The 11,437-nt window shown below is 41.7% G+C and overlaps 1 protein-coding gene across 1 annotated transcript; it reads right to left on the reverse strand.

The window, feature by feature from the left end:
- Positions 1–6,363: 6,363 nt before the first annotated feature.
- GJA10 (gap junction protein alpha 10) lies at positions 6,364–7,966 on the reverse strand. Its single transcript, XM_028721698.2, has one exon. It carries the CDS (start codon positions 7,930–7,932, stop codon positions 6,364–6,366), a length of 1,569 nt encoding a protein of 522 aa, XP_028577531.1. The 5' UTR covers positions 7,933–7,966.
- Positions 7,967–11,437: the final 3,471 nt, after the last annotated feature.

Raw genomic sequence — 11,437 nt, forward strand, 5'->3', positions numbered from 1 at the left:
AAACTGCAAGACTACATCTAAATGTAGTGTTATGTAGGAATTAGGCATTCTGCCATTGTCCATACTGGCTCACTGTTGGTCTTCATTTGCACTTCAGGTAGCAAGATTGGTGTAGGTGCCACAGGCTTTTATCATGGGCAGAATTCACCTTTGCATGATCTTAGCTTACTTTTAAGGCGAATTTTAATGGAATCACACATTCATGTTCAGCCCTCAGTGGCGTGCAGCCGAACAAATGAGCTGCCTCAGTTATAAAGCATTGTATCCAAGGTCATGTGAGCTACTATGAAGGTTGTGTCTGAGCTTTTGATGAGCGTTTTCTCACATGGGGGTCTTCTTAACATTCATAAAGCAATATACATATGTGAGCCACCTTCAGGTAGCTTTAATGCATTTAGAGAGTTGCTCACATGGACTTATTTCAGGAATATTTGGACTGCTCAGCTTTGAAATACTGAGTTGCGCATGTCATTATTACTTTGGCATTGTATATATTATTTAAGATCTCATGTAATAGAATGTGTTGACATGCTGTACATTATTGTCAATTAGGTTTTGTAAACTAAATACAGAGTTGTTTAGTTTGTGATTTATCTCGCTGTATTCCTTGGGCATGGTATCTTTTATAAAAATCTTCATTTACTAGTAAAGAAAACACTAAAAGCTTGTGAAAAACATGGAAGTGGGTCTTCCCCACCATGTCTTTCTTTATCCTTTAGTTAATGTTTCCTATTCAACCTAACATTTAAGTGTGCAGCTTGAAGCAATTGTGCATTCTTGAGGAGGGTTGATTGGAGCACCATAATAACTGGAACAGAAGAAGAAACTCACTTGTTCCATATTGCAGTTGCCTGTTTGAACATTTATCTATTGTGGTTTCTAGGGCTGGTTTTTTCTTTCTGTCCCAAAGGGGTAAGGGTTGTTTTTTACTCTGTATGCTTTTTGTGTTTGAGTGAGACTGAAAAGATGGAATGGATTTCATAAAGAGAGTGTGTGCTCTATGAGAAAAAGAAATCGATGAAAGAAAGAAAGAAAGAAAGAAAGAAAGAAAGAAAGAAAGAAAGAAAGAACTATTAAAATTGTAGCAGAAATGCTTTTCGCATAGGATATAGCAATGAGGGCCTCTTGAGTTAGTTAAAAGCACTGAAGTGACCCTTGGGAGTTGTGCATCCCTGTTGTGAACTCGATAATCTTTCCCTTGCTGCCACACATAGCTGGAAACAGTCTGGCCTATTCATTTTTGACCTTGCAGTTATTCCCTACCATTTTTTGAATCTATTATCCCCTCCATTAAGTCTAGCTGTGTGCTCAGACATCTCTGCCCTATTTAAGAACAAGAGGAAAGAGAGAAAACACCCAGATAATGAACAGTTTCCCCTTCGGGACAGGTATCTTTTCTATGGCAAGGCTACCCTTACTTCCTATGTGCTATATAGGGCAGGAACAGCAGTAGTCAGAAAGAGACGTTATTATTCTTTTGTTGTTAAAAACCCAACCTTTCCATAAGCAGCAGCAAGTAGAACTGTCTGGACAAAGACAATGTAGAAACAGTTTAAGTTGTTGTTTTAGTCCCCTTTTATGCTAAAGGAATAAAACGGGTAGGCTATATCATGTTTTGTTTTTTAAAAAAAGCTTTCAGCCCGTGTTTATTAACATTTGGAGAAACAGGCAAGTAACAAGGTAATGCTGACAATTCCTTCAAGATCATAAGATTCAGCGTGCCAAAGGTCTGTAACCTGCAGCACTGAACTAAAAACTTACTGCATGCTGCTTTCATCTTTTATTCATTGATTCCTGGGGCGTACAGAGGTGGGCAGGGAAGAGAGCCTTTCAGAAAGCAGTCTCGTCTGCCAATCCCACCCTTACAGATGTTTTGTATCTCAACAGCCTTGAAGTTGTGTACCGGGGCTCCTGCTGGATAGCTATGTGGCAGTCCTACAAATCAAATGGCATATCTCCCCCATAGTCTTCTCCTAGGAACAAAAGAATGCTGTTTTGTAGCAGCTGGACACACTAAACAGCTCCTAGTAGTTGCACATGAGAGGAAATGGGAGCATTTTGAAAGAGGCTTTTGGATCACACGTGCGGCTGCCAAGATGCATGTGTCAGTCAGAAATAACAGATTCCATATCCATAGCTGTCCACCTTGAAGCAGCATATTTGCTAGGGTCTAGGAGGAAGTGAGAGAACTGCTTTTAACCTTCATGTTTCAGGTTTCGGGATTTGCTGCTGTGCTTTGGTAGTGCTGCTAAGAAAGCATTATTTTTTCATGATAGATGATAGTTCTAGTAGCACATTCTGAAAGAGAAAAGAGAAAGAAACTGACTTGGCTTGTAGAAAAAGAAAGAAGGTTCAGTGAAATTCTCAATAGATTTGTAGATTATTTTAGTTTTAGCTTACCTGTTTTGCTTACAGCTTAGCGAAGGAGTGACAAATCTGCTTCCCTCTAGATGTTCCCATCATCCCTAACCATTAGTTATGCTGAGACTGCTGGGAGCTAGAGTCCAACAATATATTGAGGGATGCAGGTCAGCCACACCAGTTTAGTGCTTCATCTTAAAAGCACAACAACCACCCTGCTGAATTAAACCAAGGTCAGTCTAGTCCAGTCACTTGCTTGTGAGAAACCCACAAGCAATACTTCTGCCCTGCTGTTTGCTCCCCAATAAATACTTTCCAGTCATCTATTCTTCAGAATATGAGAGTGGTAGAGAAGCTGTAGCCCACCAGATCATGGGTAGGCAAACTAAGGCCCAGGGGCTGGATCCGGCCCAATCACCTTCTAAATCCGACCCACAGACAGTCCAGGAATCAGCATGTTTTTATATGAGTAGAATGTGTCCTTTTATTTAAAATGTATCTCTGGGTTATTTGTGGGGCATAGGAATTTGTTCATTTCCCCCAAAAAAATCTAGTCCGCCCCCCCACAAGGTCTGAGGGACAGTGGACCGGCCCCCTGCTGGAAAAGTTTGTTGATCCCTGCTCCAAAAGATGTCGAAGTGGTGGCGCATCAGCTGCAGCTACCATTGCAAAATGGTTAAGGATCAGGGGGATTGTGGTTCAACAGTGCCTTGGGGCAGGGGATGCAAATGGTTTCACATTCCTGATATTACAGATCTGTCCTCCATGAATTTATGGGATCACTTTAAAAAGCAATCTAAGCTAGTGACCATTTCTGAATTCATGTCAAAGTACCGTATTTTTCGCTCTATAAGACGCACCAGACCACAAGACGCACCTAGTTTTTGGAGGAGGAAAACAAGAAAAAAATATTCTGAATCTCAGAAGCCAGAACAGCAAGAGGGATCACTGCACAGTGAAAGCAGCAATCCCTCTTGCTGTTCTAGCTTCTGTGATAGCTGCACACCCTGCATTCGCTCCATAAGACGCACACACATTCCCCCTTACTTTTTAGGAGGAAAAAGGTGAGTCTTATAGAGCAAAAAATACGGTACTTCCCTTTGTCTGCTCTCAATCTCTTGTCACTCAGGGAGTTTCCAAGTAGCAGGACAGGACTGGCTTTGCTCTGTCTGCCCCATTCTCTAAGCAACAAAGCCACATTTCAGTTGCTGTGCTGGTCAATGCTGCTGCTTCAACCAATCCAGCAAATGGAGCTGTACATGTCATGGCTTTTAACAATTCAATTGGGAAAGGAAAATCAATTGCCCAGGACTTCTTGGGTCCTGTTCAACCACATAGACACTTGTTGCCTAAACAGCAGAGCTCAGTCAACAGCTGAACAGCATAGTAAGTAGTGCAAACAAATAATATTTTCTCAGAAATATAAGAATGTAGCAGCCCACAAGGCCCAATATCCAATCTCTGAAAGTGAGCCGTCTTGTTTAAGATGTCCTGTCACAGTGGAACCATCTGCTAGTGGGAGTTCCCCCTTACATCTGAACTTGGAGCTCTGATTAACTTAAACTGCAGATGCCTTCCAGGTGTTGTTGGACTACAACTACCCATCATCTGACCCTGACCATCAGACATGCTGGCTGGGTGGCGTGAGCCAGATTTGAACCTGGTTTGTTTCATTAAACCATTTAAATATATATATATATATATATATATATATATATATATATATATATACACACACACACACACACACACACATACACACATACATACATACATACATACATACATACATACATACTTTGATAGAAAAACAACAAGGTGGCGTGCGATGTGGAAACATAAACTACTATAATAGCATATCAAACATAAGCTATTATAATAGCATATCAATAAAACTGGTTAGTTAAAAACAACAAAATCAAGTTCCAAAGGCCCACCTGAACAATACAGGTTTCAACATCTAAAAGGAAGCAGAGATGTCCTGAGGGACTTCCATTGGCAAGGAGTTTCTCAGGGTAGGGGCTGCAACACTGAAAGCTTGGTGCCTGGGAAAGGCTGACCAAACCTGACGGGCATGAAGGGCTACCCAAATTCCCCCTTGGCAGTGGAATATTTAAGGAACCAAGTGGTTTTTAAGGTACTTTAGGCCCTAGTTCTGTAGGGCTTTGTGAACTAACACAATAACCTTGAACTTGGTCCAGCAGCAAGCTGACAACCTGTGCAGTTATCTCAACAAGAGTAACATGTAGCTTTCTCCCATGAGCAGTCTGGCAGCTGGAAATTGCAGCTTCCAGACCAGAAACAAGGGCAGCCCCAAATAAAGCATCTTTATGGTAAACAGTCTTGAGGGTAGGCATGGGATGGGCAGCTAAAGCGCTGACCCACCCCATTGTCAGTGCAGAGGTAGAAAGGGAGCCTAGAACAGGGATGGAGCACCTGTAGCCTACTAGATCAGGTGTGAGGAACCATTAGCCCTCCAGATTTTTCTAGATATTCGTAGATATGTTGATGAACTACGATTCCCATTGGCCCTTTGGCATCATTGCCATAGAACATTCATGCTGAGGCTGGTGGGAATTGTAGTTCAGCAACATTTGGAGGGTCATAGGTTCCTCCACACCTGCTCTAGATCCTGGCCATGCTGGCTGGGGCTGATGGGAGTTGAATATGGGTAGGGCATAAGTTTCCTGTCTATGATGTAGAGGGAGTAGTGCCTATGGTCATGGAACATGCAGGCAGGCCAATGAAGGTGTGGTGAGCCATGACCTCTTGTCCTCTTTCTGGGTTCTGTCCAGGCGTTTAAAGTGAAACTCACAAAGTACCACATGGCAGCCACATAAGAACCTCTCAGGTAGCATCGCCTGACTATGCAGCAGATGAGCCTATGCTTCTTAGGAAAACAAGTGTTATTGTACACTGAGCCTTTCTCTGAATTGGAATGGCTGCAGGACCGTGGTAATGCTTAGCTCAAACTACCAGATGGAAGCAATTGCCAGCCAAAATTAGTATGGAGGCAGAATCCTGACAATTGAACAGGTTAGAAGAAGGCAAGCCTGCATCACCACATGATAAGAGACCAGTCTCAGTGAATTCTTGTTTAGCTCATAAAGGAGCAGAAAATCTCTGCAGCTTGGAAATGTGCCCACGCTTCTCCACTTGCATCTCAGATTTTATTAAAGTACTGTGCAATTTCTAACTGCATAGGTCACATTCACTTGATATGACTGTAAAGGTCGTTCAGCTGATTGATCTGCATGGTGTCTACATAACATTGTGGCATCATGGCTTGGGGAGGAATTCTGAGATACATATACATACCCTTGATCACATTCACCTGCTGGGATAATGGACCCTCCTGTCCCCCCGAGAGGGTGTGCACACACAAGACGGGTCAATGTGAGCAGGACACAATGGAAGCCATGTATATGGCAGAGGGGCTAAGAGGTTTCAAGCCTCAGAATGCTTTGTTAGACCAGTGTTACAATACCCATATTAAAGGTTGGAGCTGAATCCAAGAGGTCTTTGGCTTATCTTAGACCACCATGTGAGTTTATAGCTGATCTGTGATTTGATGGCACATCCTCATAACTGCTGAAAAATAGAGTTTAAAATCCTACTCAGCTGTAACTTGAGTTCACAAACTGAAAAATAGGGTAAAGTATGCTTCAAGGAGGATTCAGGGATATACTGTTTACCCTGTTTGTTCATGTGTGGAAGACAACAAGTCTTTACATTAATATTAACATTGATAGCAGTGGCAACACTATTTGATTGTATGCACCTCCCCCATTCCCAATTCCCCCCCCCATAAGATTCATAGTGTCTGATGCCTTTAATTTTGTTTTGTTTTTAAAATGCCTTTCTGCTGCAACAGTTATATTTCTCAAAGACTTAACTTGGTAGGAAAGAACTCAAAATTATTTCCCGCTCTATTTGATCACAATTCTGAACGAACCAGTAAAGCCCAAGACCTAAGCTAGCACTATGCTAAGGAGCGATAACTCACACTAGCAGGGTATAGAAGGAAGGTCGCTTGGGTCTACTTGCCATTGACATTCTGCGTCCCATTGCGGAAGGAAGTGGTGGTGTGTTAGGAAGACTGCTATCATCTCTGTGTTTGGCATCTGAGCCAGAACCATTCCGCGAGTCTGAGGTGTCTGAGTCTGTGTCCAGCTGGCTTTCTGACAACACCCTGGACAAAAAGCTAGACTTGCGGTTCTGATGACGCCCGCTGTCTGGAGAGTCACAACGATCAGTTCCTAGGTCCTTGCAGCTGAGTGCCCGGCTATGCTTTCGAAGAATGCCTTGAGGGCTGTCCATATGACTGGAGATAATGCAAGGTTTAGGACCATGTTGAGGATTCTTGGAATGTTCTAGAGGATGCTGCTCATTCTTTCGATAGCTGTTGGTGCCCTGCTGTGATGGCTTCTGGACATCCTCACTGCTGGAAGACTCATTCTGTTGTTGATAGTCATGCCGCTGACCCATGAGATTTTGGAGGTGCCTGGGGAGCTGTCTGTGGTGCTGATCACACTCATTAGGATGTTCTAGATGTCTGCAGAGGTGGTGGAGTTGACCCTGGTGCTGATTTGGCCTGCTTCTTTGGTTGCTGCACCATTGTTGTTCTGCATTTATTGGGTTCTGGTTTTGTTCAGCAGGTGTGAATCCTTCCTCAGGAGCCAGGTAAGCTGGCAGCCCAACTTGCTGGTCTGGCATAAATTTAAAACTGCCTTGGGGAGACGAGTTAGACATGATGCAGATCTGCTGTATCACTGAATTTTTTTTGGAAAAGTTAATGTCATTATCAGTGGCTACAAGCTCCTCCTTGAGCGTCCCACAAAGGGTCTTTTTAATCTTCTTTACCCCCAAGTGGACAATCTCTAAAACATTCAGAAAGAGAGAAACTGCTGCAATACTGTGCATGAAAACCATGAAGATAGTTTTCTCCGTTGGTCTAGATACAAAACAATCCACAGTGTTAGGACATGGTGGGCGAGTGCATTTATAAAGTGGATACATTTGAAACCCATATAAAAGATACTGACCCACCATAAAACCCACTTCTAAGACTGACCGGGTCAGGATATGCAGGATGTAGGTCCACAGCAAGGCCCCTTGCAAGGGTGCCTTGTTTACTTTCTTTTGTTCTTCCAACTTCCTCAATTCCCTCTCTATTCTCCTGTGTTCTTCCAATATAAGCTCGATCTCTTCCAGCTGTGCTTTGAGGTGAGCTTTCTTCCGCTGCCTCTCTTTCTCAAGGGCCCGGAGTCTGTAAAGGGCATGACCCATATAAACGAGGGAAGGAGATGAAACAAAAATTACCTGTAGCACCCAGTAACGGATCAGGGAGATGGGAAAAGCTTTGTCATAGCAGATATTGCTGCAGCCAGGCTGCTCTGTGTTGCAAATGAACTCTGCTTGCTCATCATCCCAGACATCTTCAGCTGCAACACCAAGAACTAGCATTCGAAATATGAAAAGGATGGTGAGCCAGATTTTGCCCACTATGGTAGAATGGATGTGTACTTCTTCTAGAATGCTGCCCAGCAAGTTCCAGTCCCCCATAGTCATGGGCTCATCCCTGAAACAAATAACAATGCAGTGTTAAAGGATGAAATACCAAACTACAGTTCAGTTCTATGGGCATTTGCGTTTGATCACATTTTTATCTAAAATTGTTCCTAATTCCTTTTGACACAGCTGGCACTGACTGAAATAGGACGATCAAATGAGATTTGCTGTGTTTACTGTTGTGAGTTGGGAACCCTATGGCCCACCATATATTGCTGAACTATAACATTCCTGATCATTGACCATGCTGACTGGGAGTTGAATAATATTTGGATAGCTACAAGTCCCCATCCACCAACCTAAAGGGTCCTCTTGGGCATTACTATTTATTGTATTATTTTCTTTCTTATACGATCTTCACCATAGAAGACCTTCAGGCTTCAAATAATAATAGAAACAGCTAGTCTCTCTCTCTCTCTCTCTCTCTCTCTCTCTCTCTCTCTCTCTCTCTCTCTCTCCCTCTCCCTCTCCCTCTCCCTCTCCCTCTCCCTCCCTCCCTCCCTCTGCCTTTCCCTGTCACCTGGTTTTCTAAACTGGGACAAATTGAACCCCATCTCAAAATATCAATAAAAAGTTGCATCTGGTAGACTGAATGTTTGAGGGGTGCCACCTATCATCCAAGAATTTTGGAGATGAATAAAGAACATAAGAACAAACCTGACTGATTTGACAAAAGATGCATATAGCCCCACATTCTTTATCAAATTGCTTTTGGGTTTGTTTGTTTGTTTGTTTGTTTGTTTGTTTGTTTGTTTGTTTGTTTTTGAAAGCTTACAAGCAGGGCACGAAGGTCACAGGCATCAACTGTTGCCTATCCCCGGCATCTATTACCAACAGGTATGCTGCCCTATGTATCAGGTTCTATCCTGGTTTCACAAATTTGCCTAATCCCACTTTAAAGACACCTAAAGCAGGGATGGGGAACCTGTGGCTTTCCAGATGTTGGACTCCAGCTGCCATCATTTCCAGACACTATTGCCAATAGTAAGGGATTATGGGACTTGTAGTCCTGCAAAGTCTGAATGGTCCACAGGTCCCCTATAGCTCATCTAAACTAATGCCCATATACCCATTCTGTGGTAGCAAATTGTATAAGTTATACACCATAGTTATACACTATAGCTATACACATAGTGCATAGATGCTGGACCACCTATGCTCATAAGCAGGCCACCATTCCCCACCCACAAAATAGCCACACAAATGCCTATACACACACCCTTTCCTTTGATTCTAACCCAAGTTTCAACCAGGAACATAATTATAAACAAATAAGATCCCAATGAGACTTCCTTGTTCAGAAATGCTGCAACTTTTCAGTTACCTTCCTTTTTCTTCATGGTTTTAGCACCCATCTGGTTTATATAATCAGGTGCAAAGTTTAGATTAGAAAAATGGATAAGGGGAAAAAATGGAAATACTATTTCACCATGGCAAAATCGTAACAGAACCTAAGCAGTCATTTAAAAACCAAATAATAAAAATAAGAACTATGTTATCGCCTACATATATTTGCCTTTGAAATAAGTTCAGATATTATTGGGCTGCTTACCTTAATAGTAATTCTCTTGCTCATAAGCCTCTTCAAGTATTATAAACATATCAGACCCTGAAAATGAGTATACAGCCAGAAAGCATCATTTAGAAACTTAGGTTTCCTTTTCCTTTTTTTTTAGAGCAAACTCTTAAGACAGTTTTCGGTTGACACGGTGACTAGAATTCATAGTTCTGTAGCTGACAGAATAAACGAATCTGAAGTACGCAGGCAGAGTTTGATCGACTGGCTGACAAGAGGACAGTGCCTTCAGCCAGAATTATCCTGCAATTATTTTAGTCCTACCAAATTACCCCCAAGGCTTCACACATACTTCGTTACTCTGTAAGGCCACTGCTAATTTCGTTTGAACCCAAATATGTTAGCCTTTATTGCTGAGCCAACTGGTAAATGAGTTTATTTTTTAAAATGAACAAACAGCCTCTTCACACGGATCTGGCTTCTTACGTTTTCTTTACATTCCATTAGTTTTCATGAGAATCAATGCCTGGTGATCAATCGGTCATGTCCGATTTCATAGTCTATTGCCTAGTGGGACAGACGGGTTAGAACAGCACTCAAGGGGAGGGGTTGAATGAGACACCAGAATAAACTGGGTTTAAAATTTGCTATGAGGAATCGAATTTCACGGATGTTGTGTTTCGTTTTGGTTGGCAATGCTATAGCATTTATGCTTATATGGCCTTCATCTCCTTTCCTCTTCCACAATGGAAGGCAAACATCTGGATGAGCTGGCATAAAGATATACGTTATGTGTATTTTAATGAATTGAATAGAGTGAAAGATTACGAATCATGGGGACATGGAGAGTTTGTGTGTGAACTTAACAGAGCTTACTTAACTTATATTTTTAGTTGTTATTCTGTTAATTTTGTTCTATAAATTATAAATGCCATATTGATTTGGTAATCATATGTCTTTTGCTGTAATTGCGATGTTTTGTGTGTGTTTGTTTAAAAAAATTGCTGCTTTTAATATGTTTTATACTGTAGATAGCAATTGTTTTATTGTAATTGCCTTCTCGGTAGTTGAGCCCGCCCTGTGGAATGCCCTCCTGTCAGATGTAAAGGAAATAAACATCTATCCGAGTTTTAGAAGACACCTGAAGGCAGCCTTGGATAGGGAAGCTTTTAATGTTTGGTGTTTTACTGTGGTTTTATAGTTTGTTGGAAGCTGCCCAGAGTGGCTGGGGCAACCCAGTGAGATGGGCGGCATATGCAATTATTATTATTATTAGTAGTAGTAGTAGTAGTAAATTTTTTTATATGATTTTTCTGTATCTGTGGTGTTCTGTTACATTTTATTCTCTTACTGTTATTTATTGCTTGTAAGTCGCTTTGGGATTCATTTCAATGAAAAGCAGAATAGGAATACAATAAATCAAACAAAACTGTAATAAGCACTTTTGTGTTTTCCCCACCCCCATCCCAAAGTCTCCTCATTCTGTGTAACAATATTAATTAATGAAAAGCAGGGCTATGAAGTCAGCTATGTTAATTGTGTAGACATTTATTGTATGACATGAAGCAGAAAGAGAAAGCATATTGAAGTCTTCTGCTTGTGGAATTGCTGTTTGTATAACTATAGCCTTAGGTACTTGGCAACCCCTATGATGGCCATAGGATTCCAGTTAACCCTCCATTCACTTCAGCAGTGTTTGCAGCTGCATAATATTTTGAGGATCTGCTCTATGTCTGATTGCAATTCAATGAGGTTTAGGGAAGAGAGATATGAATACGTACTCACTTCTGGTACAGTCTCAAATGACTTCCTGGGATTATTCTAGATAAACAGGCTGCAGATTAAACTTCATCTCCAGAAATTATTATCTGACAATGAGAAGCTACTGGAGCCCTTAAACCCATCTGCAACATTGAAGACTAACAGACTTATAGTGGCATAATATTTAATTGACTAGAGCGCTTTGTCAGATGAAGTGTCCTCCTTCGT

This window comes from Podarcis muralis, chromosome 3 (assembly GCF_964188315.1).
Source record: "Podarcis muralis chromosome 3, rPodMur119.hap1.1, whole genome shotgun sequence".
NCBI lineage: Eukaryota > Metazoa > Chordata > Lepidosauria > Squamata > Lacertidae > Podarcis > Podarcis muralis.